General features: G+C 38.5%; 1 protein-coding gene across 2 annotated transcripts in view; it reads left to right on the top strand.

Annotated features, from left to right (window-relative positions):
• The window catches only part of PLXDC2 (plexin domain containing 2), a 336643-nt gene that overhangs the window by 244514 nt on the left and 75461 nt on the right, over positions 1–16668 (top strand). For both annotated transcript variants that reach the window (XM_074358105.1, XM_074358104.1), the window contains exons 9-10: positions 7498–7593; positions 7780–7861. In XM_074358105.1, coding sequence (XP_074214206.1) covers positions 7498–7593; positions 7780–7861 — 178 coding nt within the window. The remainder of the gene's footprint in view (positions 1–7497; positions 7594–7779; positions 7862–16668) is intronic.

Below are 16668 nucleotides of genomic sequence, written 5' to 3'. Positions count from 1 at the left end.
ATACAAGTATTATTTTTCTGAGAAATAAGATTCCTTAAGATCAGTATGTTACTTACTCATACAGTCAAAATTTAGATAAATATTTAAGTCCTTTTCAAGGTTCTGTTCCCTTATTTAACAGTCCTCATTATTAGGAGTCATCCTTATAGTGAATTTAAAGCTTTCATCTCTGTTACCGCTTTTTCTTCTCCTGAGTGAATTTAGGGAAAAACTGATCATTATCCTAAGTAATGGGTGGTTTCACTTCTTCTGTTTCCGAGGTGCATTACCAAACATTCCAAGGGACCATGCTCTCATAAGATCAATTTTCTGTTCTTTTAATCATTTTTGGTTACATGGGTTATAGAAGCTGGATACTTGGCTTGCTCTAGCCATGACAACATGGGAAACTGAGCTACAACCTTGAGAATAATTTTTCCCAGTGGGACCATAATTACTACAGCAATCTTATCAGATTTGGTGGAGGTTTGGTAAAGCATTACAAAAAGCTATAATGCAAACTGAATTTGTTTATTACGAAGATTTCTCCTCACCCCTTCATCATAACATCAGCAACAACAACAAAAAATGTTTTTCTGTTTTTAAAGGCTTGCAAATAGTAAATCATTTCTGTGCAACTTTCAGACGTAGTTTATTAAAATAGCCTTTACCATTCAAAACAGATTAAGTGATCTGATACCTTAAAATATCAAAGGGAATTCAGGTATCATTAGTAAATTAGTAAATAGTTCTGAGATTACAAGAGAAATTCCTTTGCTTCTTCAAAAAAAAAAAAAAAGAAAAATGTCTATGGTAAAATTAACCCTCATATTTAAAAAAGAAAATAAAAGATAAAAACTAGTTAAAAGTCTAGAAAGTATAAGGGATATTATAATGTGAACACTGGTCATGAGACCTTGAGCATTTTATTTAATTTCTATAACTCTCTTTATATGCAAAATAACCATCTTAGTACCTAAGACACAATGTGTACATAGCATATGGTACCTGGCACAAAGTGACACTGTGTTTGTGTCTACTGTTTGTTTATCAGCATTGTTACTTTAAAAAGACAATGATGCTGACTGGTCTGTCCGCACCCAGGCCCAGTGCCCACGGAGGTGAGGCCCCTGGGGATTTCCACTGAAAGAGACTTTGACACCTTCTCTCCAAAATTCACTTTTTCCTAGGACAGCTTTTGTTTTTTTTTAACATTATTATGTCTATCTGTCCATGTGTATGTAAAACTCTGCATTACCTTCTGTTCTTCATAAAATATTTTATAGAACTTTAGAAACAAAACCCCCCACAGAGACCAGCCAATTCAATCTCCATAGGTACAGATGTGAAAAATGAATCTACATACAATGACCTTGGTTATTCATTACAGAAATATGAGTATAAAAACATACTTGGGATGAAAAGCATAGTTTACATTAATTCAGAGAAATTCATAAAATAACAGAAAATGCAAAGAAGAAAATTAAGTTGCCTGTAAATCTACTATATAGAGATAACAATGTTTCGCATACCTGCATCCAATCTTTGTTTACAGTATATACACACACAGACGTGCACAGTAAGAAGACTGGCATCATGCTGTACTTTCACCACCTGTTTTTCTCAAAATAAATACAATACACTTTTTCTACACTGTCAAATACCTGTCTGAATGTGGCGACCCATAGTTGCAACAAATTCCTTTGTTTCATCACTTATGTAATCTGTTTCAGCCCTGATTTGTCATGTAGGTTGCTTTTCACATTAATTATCAGGAAAACGCTGCTGAACATCCTTGTTTTTAAATTTTTGCTCATTTCTGATTCATAAAAAATGAATATGTAGCCACTGAATGTTAATAGACTTTTATATACTTTGACAGATTGTTTTCTATATAGACGATACCAATTTACTCCCCTACCAGGATTATATTAGATCTGCCATTTCCCCAAATGCTCTCAGACATTATAATCATTTTTTTAAACGTCACCATTTGATAAGCAGAACGTGGTATCTCATTGTTGCTCTAGTATTCTTTTGATTACCAGAAAGTCCTAACATTGTCATTTATTCATGGGTCGTGTGTAATTTCCATAATATCTTGATAAGTAGCTCCACTACGTAATTGTTTCTCAGCCCCAGATTCTTTGACACAGTGTGCAGAGGTCTTCCTGGTCAAATGCTACCACTCATACTCGTGTGTTTCTCTCTCCTCCAATGTAATGTTTTGAATTTGAATCTCAGTGTTCAGGAAGCTCACCTTCCCCCTCATGCCCCACCTTTTTTCTCCGTCCCCTGAGTGTAATGAGCATAACATTTCCAGCAAAAAACCCAGAAAAATCTTCTCATGCCTCCGTGGTTCATATATTTGGAAACGTAAGGCTGTGTCATTTCAGTCGTGTGAAAGTGATTTCAACACGCATGCAGAATTCTTGTACTAGGAACAAATCTGGAAAACAGCAGACCTCGCTTAAAATGGTTCTACTATAAGTTATGACCATGACACTTTCTGAATCCCTTAGAATACTCAATTTTATTCTTCTCACCAGCAGTCCGTTATCTGTGCTTTCTGGACCCCAGCCCCTTTCTCTCAGGCATCTGCTGTTTCAGATCTGGTGACACTGTTAGTGCTACAGTGTGCCTTTACTATGTCCATTACTGTTATTCACAGCTCAGTAAGAAGCATTAGCATTTCCAAAAATAAAACTGACAACTAATTTGGAGAGCAAATATATTTTTAAAATACCTAGAGATTCAGTAAACTCTTTGAGGAACATATATATAGTCTGCCATACATGGTCTCCTTAGAAGCTTACAGAGCAGGCAATTTTTCAAAGAACTTGATCAAAATTATGCTCACAGATTGAAAAAAAAAATAACTTTAACAAACAGAAATAGAAATGTGCTTTTATTATGCAAAGTGTCTTAAGCTTTAATTCTCCCCAAAGTAATAGCATAGACCAGTACTGTCCAATAGAACTTTCTGTGCTGATGAAATGTTTTAAATGTAAATCATCCAGTATGGACTTACTAGCTACATGTGGCTCCTATGCACTTGAAAGGTGGCTAGTGAGACTGGGAAACTGAATTTTTAATTGGATTTAATTAATTAAGTTTAATTTAAAGAGATACATATGACTGATGGTTACCATGTTGAACAAGGGGACAAATATATACACGTTTAAAGTAAACTAAGTTTCAAGTATACTTACAAATTTTTCCAACTTTTTACTTTCTTGCCTTTTGAAAGTCCTTAGAATTTTAGATATGATTAAATGATACATTTGCAAATTTAAGCATTCCACTTTACTTGATTTTGTCCATAAAAATAAACAATTTGTAGTTCTGACTTGATGGTAGGATACATCCATTATAGTTACTTAGCAACCAAGATAAAAAAGAACATATTGCCAAACTATGGAAGAAACAAATAGTCTTGGAGAAACTTGAAGTTATTTTTTTCTTCACATTTATACACCCCAGTTAAAGCTCTTTCAGAAGAACTGAGCCTCACATGTGACTTTCAAAGTTATCAGGGTCCTTTCATTCATTTAAGGACAGATCGATCTACAAATCCTTCAGTAAATTGTGTCATCTTACTTTGTCTCTCCTCAAAATGGAAAACACTTCAAAATTATTCATTTTTCAGAAGATACAATTGCTTCTCCTTCCCGCACAACTTCATTAGGTCCTTCTATTGTCAAGTACGGACAAGCTCCCTCAAGGCTCCACAAAAGGAAGAAGAAATAGAAATCATGACATTTTTCTCATAAAATACCCTCTCAAAAAACTCCTCCAAGATAGAAAGCATTATGCTAGTGATATTTTATTGCTTGAATACATAGGTTTCTAATGTACCCTATTTGACCTTGATTCATCAAAAGAAGCAAAAATTTAAGAATTTTCTGCATGTTAGAAATCACTGGTTAATTCTGACATATTTGAGAAAATTTTTTTAGAAGGTCTATGAACAAAAAAGAAGAATGAGAGGAAAATCTGAGAGACTCAGATTAGCACCTGGTGGTCACCTAAATTTTATTTTGCCTTATCTAATGCTGAATTACATTATTAATCATTAGAATTAGAACTACAGAAGGAATTAAAAAAAAAGTTTAAGGCAAAAGCATCTTCTGTTTGTAGATTCTTATTTCACAACTCCAACAACCTAATTCTGTTAATGCATTGCATTTGTGTATGGGAAGCTGATAACTTCCATAATAGTGCATTCTTCCTCTCAAGAGTCTTTTTTTCCCCCGAGTCTTTATGCTGGGAATGAACTTGCAGTTTGGGGATACATGCTATTGACATTAAATAGTACTCAGCAAATGGTGCTGTGTGCTGGGCTCGACTGGAACTAGAAAAGAAGATAAGAAATAATCATTTGAGGCCAGTCATTAAGCCTTGGCAACACACAAATGAGGACATTTAGCTGATCATTTACTTGGCAATTCAGACAAAATATTAAAATATTCACATAAATATAAGAATCAGACAATTTAGGAAAGTACTCATAGAGTCTCTATGTGAATGTTAGTTTTCAAGAAGACAAATAAACTAGATCATGGCTAACCATGCCACAGGGTACTCATTAAACTGTTTTCATTTCAGCTAGACTGGATATTGATTGGAGAGGATTCCTGGAGTTTCCATATGATCACTCTGTCCCTCCTGCTGATACTGCTCAGAATGTCTAAAAAAAAGCAATTCACTACTTAACGCTTTGAATCATATCATCTTAAGATTTTGATTACTGGATTTTATTCCCTATGTGTTCATCTGTTCAGAGATTCATTTCATTAAAAAAAATTTTTTTTAAAGCCCATAATAGGTATTATAGTTGATCTTGGTTTTGTAAAGATGCAATAAATCAGTCGAAGCTGTTATCACCACAACTAAGACTGAATGTTTGGTTCATCATTTTGGCTGACTTTCTAAAGAAGACAGTTTTCTGGAATCAAATGAAAGCTTCTAGTATTGGCAGGAGCCACCAGTAAATACATTCCTAATTACTTGTTTTTGACAGGGGTATGTCTGAAATACAACAGAAATGACCGTTTGGAAGCTGTCATTGATTGGCAGGTCATCAGACAAAACTCGGTCTCATTAATTTTGGTTTTGTTAAATTCATCTCCTCCCAATCGCTGGAGGTGTCTGAACAGGAGATAGAACTAACATAGCAAAACTGGCCACTCCTTCCTTTCACTCCATATGCGTGATCGGTAACTGACTCCCAGAAGCTTCACAGTCGTGTCCATAGTTTGAGCTTTCCAAAGTCTAATACGAAATGAAAACAAAACTAGTATTTTAAACACCTCCTGATATGATAGCTATTGTGCAAACTTTTAATATGAAGACCTAAAAAAATTCCATCACAGTGATGTCATGGCAAGTCTATGTCATTTATTTATTTCCAAGAACTAAATTGTTTAGCAAAATACATAGGAAAGCAGTATGTAGGAATGTGTCCTATTTAGACAAAGACAGAAGATTTTCATATGCCTTAAAACTTAAAAAGAGAGAGAGAAGGCATGATTCCTGTACCTCAAGCAATCTTATTAAATACCATGAAATTAGCATTTTCTCTAATGTAGGATAGAGTTTACACTTTGAAAATTGTATATGCATCTTTTGCTTATACCGAAAAGATATGAATTGGATTAACATTTTTAAGCAGTGTTTCCTAATCTTATAACCTGCAGGTATATTTGGTAAATGTCTCTGGAAGCATTCCTGGACCCTAAAGAGTTCACTTGGGGCCACTCCCTCCCCTTTCTCTTCTGGCATAGAATTTCATGGTGAATAATCAGAAATGGGTGAAAGAATGTAAGTAGAGAGAAAAAGAAGTATGTGTAGGGTTGTAAGTAAATGTTTGACTTTCCTCCTGGATATGTTAAGTATCTACGTTTCCTGAACACAGTTACTAAAAGACTGCTCACCGTCTTGTGGGCACCACACTCCCACTTTATGTCCTAGAGGAGATCATTGTTGGGTCCATTGACTTTAATCAAAACTTAACCTTCCCTAATATAAGACAAAATAATAAGACAAAAGACAAATTCCTAGAAGCCACATTTCAGGGCCTCAGTGTGATTTCAGTGAGTTTAGGTCTATAGAAATTAGATGCAGCATATGATCTATGGTTGCCACATTGAAATTAGACAAAAATTATACCTGACATGTATTGAACACTTACAATGGGAAAGGGATTGTTCTAAGCAATTTTCAATTACTATCTCATTTTAATTCTCAAAACAACTCTGTGATACAGGTAGTATTATCTCTATTTTATAGATAGGAAAAGTGAGGCACAGAGAAGTGAACAGAAGAGCCCAAGGTCGTGCAGACACCAAGTAGCAATGCTGGGATTTGAACCAGACTGTTCAAACGCAGGCATTATGAACTGCTGTGACATATGATTTCCCAAGACTGGATACTATGATATTTTAGAAGTAATTTTATAGCTTCCCAAATAGTCCCTAACAGATATGACAGTATTCAGGAAGTGCATTCCTGTCATTATAGGCATTCCAAAAACTAAGTAAAACACCGCTAATACTACTTTTCCATCAACATTTACCAAAATCAGGCAAACTCATTAGTATAAGGCTCAGGTCTTTTTATAAAGGAGATTTTAAATATGATTCATTAACAGTCGTGTTTTGTCATAAAATACACTTGCTTATAATTTATCTGATTTTTAATATTAAAGTTCTTGCCAAAGTCTCCATCTAATCTATTTATTCCTCAGGGACACTGCTGATGAATTATTATAAATCCTTGTAGGCATTATAAGTGCTAATTATTAACCTTCCTTGGGTATGATTCTGTATGTTTAATAAATAGCAATACTGATTTTTTTTAATGATATAAATTCTATATTTAATTTTATTTCCTTCTTTTCAGTCCTTGTAATTTATTCTTTTAATTTATACTTAATGAAGTATAGTCTGTTTACAATGTTGTGTCAATTTCTGATGTATAGCATGATGTTTCAGTCATACATGAGCATAAAGTTCTCTCTTTAATTTTATTAAAGAAGTTTCTTCTAAACCTTTAGAACAATCAGGCTCTTCTTCTAGCTAACGTAGCTTTACTTATACTGAAAAAAATTTAATCACTACCCATTCCTAAGGAATTCAGCTTTAGCTTCAAGGAGATGGGGTCATCTTATGTTCTTGATTTCAAATGTCAAAAGTCTTTCAAAATTTACAAATACATCAAGAAAATGTCTTAAGTATACTCTGAGTGATAGTGGATTGGAACCCTGCTTACGAACTGAGTAATCTGAGACCCTAATCAACATTTTCCACTTCCTTGATAAAAGGACTTCTGTGTACATGGGCACATGACTTTCAGATTTTTATAATTAATCTCTTTCCAGGGATCGATTATTTTAAATCTTTATTTTAAAACCCCATCAGGTGAAAAACATACTTCTACATTCATTATTAAAATGCTGTTGTTTTGTAAGTGAAGAAATGTTGAAAGTTGATTTTTTTTCTATTTTTGTATTTACAGATGTTCGAAGAAGAACAATTTATGAATACCACCGAGTAGAACTACAAATGTCAAAAATTACCAATATTTCAGCTGTGGAGATGACCCCATTGCCTAGTAAGTTAACATGCAAACTTAACATGTAAGTTAGGTGCAAAAAATGATTTGCAAATTTGAGGTTCTGACCTGTGTTTGCATGGGTATCTTGACCCTGCGGATATATGGGGATGCAGCGGTGATTTTAATTTTGCTCTCTCCATGCTGCCAATTCGTCTTGATGAATCCATTCTCTTTGTTTCCTAGCCTGTCTCCAGTTTAATGGTTGTGGCCCGTGTGTATCCTCTCAGATTGGCTTCAACTGCAGTTGGTGTAGTAAACTTCAAAGGTAAAAAGGAACAATGCAAAAAATTTACAAAAATTTTCAACCTTGTTGCTTCTGCGGTTCCACTGAAGTTTGAATGTGTCAGGGTGATGATTCAGGATGCATGAACAAATGTATATGTGTGAAGAAAGAATACCATGACCAAAATGCAAAAAATGCTCATGAGTGGGAATTTTAGTATTATCCTTTGATTGCTCAAAATTACCAGAACTTTTGTAATCCATAAGATGGTTATCTGACATATGTTTATAACCACTATGGGGCTTACGATAGATGATGACTGTGATGGATGAGTCTATCAATTGATGCTGTGGTCCTTATTCATCAGAAATCATGGTATGACACACCTTCACCATAACAAGGAGGGTCTATGCAACATCACATACACATTCTTAACAAGTTCTTATAAATATTTCACATGTTACTAACCAAGATTAGAGGTGTGGTCTAAGGCTGAGACAGACAGTGACACTAACTAGCCTGTCCATAAATAGTATGAGTGGTTTTGGTCTGTGTCATAACTAACTGACTTTGAAACTTAAGCAGCATCACTTGCTGGTAGCAAAGAGGTTTACTGATTTTTATGAATGGCAAAAAAGATTTTTCAATTGGTAGAGTTTTTCGGAGACTGAATGATCATTTGTTGGAAATACAGAGCGAAGACATTCAAGTGTCTTTTATTTACCCAACCATTTTGTGCATCAGTTATGTCCCAAGTGCCAGAGAAGCAACAATGAGTAAGATAGATGTGGTCACTGCCACCCAGGGAGCTTACAGTCTGTCTGTGAAGAAGTCACCTCTTACCTACAGAGTCTTTGAAATTTCTGCTTCTTCCTCCAGGAGAACTGAGTCCTCAAGCTGTTCATTTAGTGCATGTTACCCCAGAGCTTCCTGTCGTACAGAAGCCTGTCTTATCATGTTGCAGCAGCGTTCACTGTAATGGTAGAGGCATGCTTGGGAATACCTTAAAAGTTACTGAAGTATAAAGAATAGAATGCCAGTTTCTTGAGAACAGGCTTTGGGAAACGTGTAACTTGCGAACTTTGGGACACAGCAATATTATTTACTCTAACTGCTATTCTGTTTTCAATTCACCATGTTGTTCCTTGTGTAATGAACTTCAAATAATGAAGAAGCAAGCAGGCAGTTAGCACTCTGAGAAGTAGATTTTAACTTGGCTGTATCTCTGGTGTGGGAAGGACTGCTGTAAAATCAAGGGTTTGTGTTCATTTACATTTAGACGTTGCTGACATGCTGTATGAATTATATGAAGAGCAGAAGTCAGTCAAGATCTGTTCAGATAATGACCAAAATGAGTCTAAAGAGATGGCATTTTAATGGGTATATTTAAGTGATACTGAGCTCAGACATGAAAAGTGCCCCAGAGAATTAAGTAGAAGGTCCTGGCTTGGGATGCAAACCTAATCTAAGTTCCAGTCCAGTGGTGGCCTCCTCTCAGAACTTTCCCCAAACCATGAGTCTGTGTGAGGTGCCCAGCCCCTGCGGTCTCTGGCTTCCGGCACCAACCTCCATCGTTTGCATTTAACCCAGGGATTATGGACGGGTCATCTGTGTGTCTCCTCTGCTAGGCTCTGGGCTTATTAAAAATGAACTGTCCTAACATCTCCACAGACCAAGAACGTACCTGATGCTGCAGAAAAATGAATGTGTGAATGATGATCATTGGGTGCCCATTGAAGGCACCATGATTAGGCTTGTCTGGGAATGAAAGGTTTCCTAGGATGAGGGACTGAAACCAGTGCTGAAACCAGAAAAGTTGAGGGGAAATCAGGACGAGTTAGCGCCCACAGCTAGAGTGCTGTTAGGACTGTTCTGAACTGAAATCATGTTACTGTAAATGAAAGTTTGGCGCACTAGACTAGAAACTGACCTGCCACTAAATATTTCATTATTTTTTTTAAAAAAAATCTTTGTTGGAAATAGATATTTAATAATGTTCCAAACAAGCAATTTTGGCATTCAAAATGCATCCACAAGTTGCATATTTAACTCATACAGCATTTTTATAGTGGAGGAAACTGAGGCTTCCAGGAGCTAAGTTACTTGTGCAGGAGCTCAGAGCTCTTAAAGTGATAAGCTTGGAACTGAAACTCAAGCTCTGTGACTCCCGGCCTGTCTTGATGCCTCATGGATTCTGCCTGATGCCCGCCAGGCTGCAGGGGCACTAAGAAGTTAATCGTCACTGCTTCCTGTGAACCATAGACATACTACGGCAGGCGTGCTACTGAAAAATAAATATTCCTATAATTGACAGTGCACGAAAATTACATGGTTTTGAAATTGACATAAAGTGAATGCAGAAGAGAATCAAGCAAAGCGTATGACTTTTGCATATTACTAAAAGCAGAGGGACTTTTTCAAAATTAATGGGGAAAAAAGAAAGGTGATGGTACATATGAATGAGGAAGGAATTTATCATAGAACACTATTAAGAAATCTATAAGTTTTCTGCATGTTACCATTTGGTGTTTTATTGAATACCAAATGCTGGTTTAAAATCGTGGATTTATTTTTAATTCTTCAGCAACCCAGTTATATACATATCAAAACCTGCTTAATTAATTGGTTTAACTATGGCTCATTGCACTTTTGTTCAACTTAATTTCCCCATTGCATTTTATTAATTTCTCCTTAGACCTATGAGCATCAAAACTTTGCATTTGCTGCCCAGAAGCATTTCCCTAGACTTTAGAGCTTTTATTAACAAATTCAATAAAACAAGACAAGCCTTATCCTAAGCAGCACAAACACTGCCTCTCAGACTATTTTCTTCCATCCTCCTTACCTTCTCCTTTGTGCTCTCTTATCCCTGAATGATGATCAGTTGGTGGTGATTACAGAATTCTCAAGTTGGGCTTCCTCTAAAAAGATAATTTTAATTGGTTTGCTTATTTCCTTTAATTCCCACTTTTCAGGGAGCCAAAAGTAAGGCAAACTGTTTGTAGTGGCTTATACAAAGTCTAAAGGAATCTGAGTTATAGGAACATACAATGAGATCCATGATCAAAAATGTTTTACTCCGGCTAGGTAGCCCCTTACTGCTGGGTAAGAAAGTCACTGAAAATTGAGAGGACCCGTTTCAACCACTCTCAACTATACCTTTTGCGTTCACTCATTCAACAAGAGTTTTTGAGTGTCTCTGTCTTCAAGTTACTGTCCTAGATTGTGAATCCCCTGGTGATTGAAAGAGAGAAAAATCACTTCCCTCGCAGAGCTTCCATGTTTGGATCTGAATGATTGGGAGCCAGCTACACGGAAGTGAAAGCAAAGAGCGTTTCAAAGGCAGACAGATTACTTAGTAATGGATTAGAAGTGAAGGAAAAGAGAAAGATACGAATCCAGGATGCTTCCTGAATTTTTGTTTGAGCAACGTGAGAGATGCTGGCGCTCGCTTTTTGACATAAGTGAGATGGAGCAGGAAATAGAGACTAAGGTGGGAAGAAATAGAGTCTGGTTGGAGGCACCTTCACTTTGAGACGTCAATCAGACTTCTAAGTGGAAATGCTGAGTAGGTGTGAATATATAAGCCAGAAATTCCAGGAGAAGGTTATGGCTAGAAGTTCAGATTGGACAGTCATTATCATATAGACAGTGTTTAAATTCACTGGACTGAATGCAATCATCTATGGAAAGGGTATAAAATGGAAATAGAAGAGATCCCAGGAAGCAGCCTATAGCCTGGCATAATGAGATATGATCCTGATTTTCCATTACATAAAATTATTTCAAAGTATTTGTATACATGTGTGTTTGTATAGACAGAGAATACCCAAGTCTCTAGAGGAACTGTAGTGAACAGGGAATAACTTTTCATTATGTACTCTTTCCTATGATTTGAATTTTGCCACATGGAGAAGACAGAAGGAGGCGTGAACAAAGGGGAAATAACAGAACATAAATTCTTTAAATGGTAGAAATATCATCTCAGTCTTACTCATTTTAGTGTCTCCCATAGCGCCCAACACAGCGCCTGACCTAATGTAGGATTCCAGCACCTAAGGGTTGGACTGAACTATGCAGATAATGGAGGCCAGAAATTTCCACTTTTCCCGAGAATTCGAATTGTTACTTTGGCTGTTTGATCCATCTACTTTGTCATTGTCAACCACATGACTATAGAAAGAATTGAGCTGATGCCTGGCAAAAAATGTCAAGATTTATCATTAAGCATGTTGAACACTGGGGAGTTAGTCTCTTGGTGCCTCATTTTAAAAGAATTTTCCACCTTAGGTTTACTTAGTTCCAATCAAAGTCATAAGACTGGTACTGGTAAAAACTGGGGAATAAATACATTCCATGATTCCACCCAGCAAAAGAATGAATAGCACAGGCAAGCCTCAGTTAATGGTAAAGACGTGTCTCAACAGAGTAGCACTGTGACATATTTACTTACGAAAAAATATGAGATGAGGGAGAGATGTTCCTGAATGACTGCACTCTATTTTTTTTTTAAACCGGTGATTTCTGTTACACTTCCTGGAGCGTTGTCTGGCCCTGGCTGTTATTTTCCAGTGAATGAATTGGATTTCTGTGCAGTAACAAAAAGAGAAATAGAAAGTATCACATATATTTCAAAAATTTTGAAAATGCATAAAGTCAGAAATACTGGCTAGTAATTCATTAACAATATGAAGTGTAATAGCAACCTAAATTAATTAAGGATAAAAAATGCTTTTTATAAAGGCATAGCTAATTTTTGAAAAGGGTATGTCCTTAAATTATCATATTCACATTTAGCCTACAGAACTTCAACTACCTAAGTTTGGGAGGAAAGAGAGTTGGAGAGAACAAATTTAAATAGTGCAGCTGATCCAACCTTTCCCCCATTAGTAATCTTATGCTTCTGAATAAAAATAGCCCCAAGGAGACTTGAATATCTCTTCCTCCTTTGGTCTTGTTACTTTGTATCCCTTAACAGGAGCACATCTGCATCTTGAGTCACTCTAGTATTTGAAGAGACAGTGGATACTTTTCATACCACGTGGTCCCAAAAGCAAGCCAACAACTTCATCACCAAAAACCCCATACCCCACAGTCCACTCTTTGTTGTTGTGATTATTCGTTGTTTTTTTTTTTTTTTTTTTTTTTTCAGATGGTGTTGTTTGGGGAGGTTTTGTTTGTGTTTTTCATTCTCCCACAGTCCATTCTGACATTAGGGGAAGGACTGGTTTTAGTAAAGGACAGGGTGTCAGGCTCCTGGGAGGGCTGTACTAAGGGAATTCCAAGCATATTTTGAGTGCGCGTGATTTTTACCTACTTACCCACCTCAGTGTCCAGCCCTGAAGTAAGGTGCAGCTCCACTGTAATCCTTAGCAGGCCAGAGAAGGCCACATAAGTCACATGGTCTGATTTACCTGTAAGGCTTAATTTAGTCCAAGATTTTAAGATTGGAAGGAGAGGTTCAGGAACCAACAATCGTTGAGTGACATGCCATATACGCTTGGAATATGTGGCCAAGTCTGAAATTTGTAAAATTAAGATAGATCAGTAGATACAGTGAGTATAATTGAACTTGTTTAAAAGCACCTTTTATATCCTGGACAAAGCCATAGCCTATAACACTTTCGGCATTATGGTATAATAAATTCATATTTGAAGCTACTTGTAACTTATATGTGTACATAATTCTTTCCCATAAGGAAACCCGTTAGCTTTGGTGATAAGATATTAAGTCCAGACCTAATAATCAAACAGAAACAGTCTTGGAAATCTAGAAGCCCTGTTCCAAAATTAATTATAACCTTAGGCTTATTTCAGTGGATTCGAGTAAAATACAGTTCTGCTTGGAGATACATCTAATTTCAGGTGGACATTTAGAACCCACCAAACTTACAAAAATTGAAATAAACTTTTATTGATCCATATTCCAATATGCTGGCTTTCTTTCAAGTTGAAATCACCATGTAATATTTTGACTGCTGAAAATGTTACTGGTTTCAGTATATAAATTAAATGTCAGGTCTAAATACAAAATGTGAACTTGTTCATAACTTGAACAAAATCTACTTTTGTCTTTGATAGAAAATATGTCCCTGCTGAACTATCGGATCCAACAAATTATTTAATTGGAGAAAAATTAATTGGAATGCGTTATTAGACGCTCTGCCTAGTCATGATAGACAGGAGGAAGACAACTGGTATCATTTCTGATTGAAGGCATCACGGGGACATTAGGCTTAATTACGTACACTTAGCAACACTGGATAAATTGCCCATAGATCTGAAACTGGTGACCACACTAGCCCAAGTGTAGACTAAATGAGATTCTTTCTGGTGAGTGTTTTGGGCCTTTTGTGTCAGGGACTACTAACCAGCCAAGGTTCAGGAAGAGCCGAGAATTGAGGAAGCATCCCTGAGTTATTCAAAAGGAATCAAAATTCCCAAAATTGAAACTAGAGAGAATGCCGTGTTTTGTTGTCTGAGGTGGATTTCATTGGTTGTCTGAACACCGAGTGGCACAGCCAACAATTCACTGACTAACTTGGACAAATTAATAAAGCTCTCTGTGTATGCTAAAATGTGAAATCCCTCGGTCATCAACACATATTTGTTTCTTATGTTCTTTAAATCTGAGTGGCTGGAAGTTGGGTAGTTCTCAAATATTGGTACAATTAAGAATTGCCGGCGGACGGGGGGCGCGCCGTGCAGGGGCCGCGCTGACGGCGGCTCCCAGCTCGCAGTGAGTGCGGCCCGCGCCTCCCCCTCCCGGAGGCCGCGCCCGCTGCCCGCGCCCTTCCCGCCTCGGCCACGGCCGCGGCCGCCCTCGCTCCCAGGCCCGGGTCCCTGCCGCTGCTTCTGCTGCCGCTGCTGCGCGCCGGCTCCGCGCGCGCCGACAGTACTGTGCTTGGCGACGTGGACCAGGGGCGCATGACCTCGGAGGGCTCTGACGGCCGCTCCAAGTGCATCGTGCGGCCGCTGAGCAAGGACGCGTGCAGGCGGGTGTGCAGCGGGCGCGCGCGCGCGCGCGTGCGCAGGACTTTTTCACGGTGGAGACCATGAGCTCTGGGACCGACTGCCGCTGCTCCTGCACGGCGCCGCCCTCCTCGCTCAACCCCTGCGAGAACGAGTGCAAGATGGGAGAAACTCAAGAAACAGGCACCCGAGCTCCTTAAAATAGATTTTCTGGAGTAAAGGCAGGGATGGGAACCCCTCATGTGTGAATACATAGCGTGGGCTGGCGCCAGGCTGTACCTGCAATGGGAAGTCCACACATTCTAAGGCAGGGACTGTTACCCCATCTCACAGCGGAGGACACAGAGGATCCCTGAGAGGAAGCCATTCCCTGCCTGCCTGAGCCCATGCGGCCAGTCAGTGATGGAGGCAGCATTCTTCAGCTAGATTTACTGAATCTAACCCCTTATCACCTAGTCTAGTGTCCTGTAATTTACCCAAACCAGGTCATCTGTTGGCACCGCCATGGAGTATTTTAGATTTTAAATTTTATGGCATTTGCTTGTGTTTAATGTATAATAACATTTCCCACACTCACGTACCACCAATGTGCCACGTGTTGTGCTAAGCTCTTCTTACACATTGTTTCTCTAAATTCTTAAACCATTCTGTGAAATATGAGATCTTTGTCCTCATTTTATAGGCAAGAAAGGTGAGGCTTGGAGAAGTCAGGTACCTGGCCCAAGCTCTCACATGCAGCCTCAAGTCTATACCATTCTTCTATGTGAATTTTGTACTTATAACCCCCCCCCCCCCCCACCACCACCATAGGAAGATTAGAAAGCGTCACCACCTCTGGGTGGCCCAGCCCTGTGCGGGGCCCACCAGCAGGCGCATGGCTTGGCTAGGCACGTGCAGGCTAGATCACAGTCCCCCAGCCAGCCAGGCACCTCTGAGCCGTCCACAGCATGCTCGATCTGGTGTTTGGTGGGCCTGGTGGGGTTGGGATTTGACCTCAGATCCTGCTGTGTCCAAAGCATGTGTTCTAAATCACCCTGCTCTCCTGTCTTCCGTTTTGCAATAGCCCAGATAATTTGGTGGCTTTTGAGATTTCTTCCAAACGTGTATCTATTTTGCCCTTTTTGTGCCAAGAACTTTGAAGTTGCCTAAAATGTTACCCTACTTGTTAGCCTGCCAGTCTCATGGACACTGTCGGAAGACACAAGCCAGGGACAAAGGACTTTATTACTCAGAGTGTCTCCACTTTCTTCTACTGGTTCTCCCACTCCACTTCCCACAGGGGGATGCCGTGAGGGCCATGTAACACCTGCACACACGGGGGGATGTTTTCCGAGAGAGGAGCCCCAACTTAGAGAATCCAGATCTTTTATAACAGGCACTGAACATGCCTTCCCTGCTCCAGAGGGAAATAGTCTCTGGATGTTGCAAGGCTGCTCACTGTACAAGACAGCCTGGAAGAAGGACAATCAGTGCCTCTGCAGGAAAGACTTGCAGAAAAGCAAAAGGCCCATGAACAACTGTCTCCCAACATGTGGTTAAAAATGTTTTCTCAATATAACTTCAGTTTTATTTTTGTAACAACTGAATGGATACCAAAACTCTCAAAGTTGTTGGTAGGGAGGGGGGTTAACTTTTAGGCCAAGTGGCCTCTTGACAATTTGTGAGTCCCTGGGCCACACTGTTTCCCTGGGGACCCACTAGGGTCCTGCAGACTCCAGGCACTGAAGCCGTAGGCTTCAGTGGGAGAAACTCAACTTTCAGATCTACTTCTCAGTAACTGAATTGTAAGCATGACATGAGGATACACAAAACCCTTTTTTAAAATGCTGGTTAATTTAATTCTTGCTACAACCCTTTGGAGAGGGAACTTACTAAAG

Source organism: Camelus bactrianus, chromosome 35, assembly GCF_048773025.1.
Source record: "Camelus bactrianus isolate YW-2024 breed Bactrian camel chromosome 35, ASM4877302v1, whole genome shotgun sequence".
In the NCBI taxonomy this organism is placed as follows: Eukaryota; Metazoa; Chordata; class Mammalia; order Artiodactyla; family Camelidae; genus Camelus; species Camelus bactrianus.
Note: the sequence above shows the minus strand (reverse complement) of the source record. Positions and strands in the feature narration are given on the sequence as shown.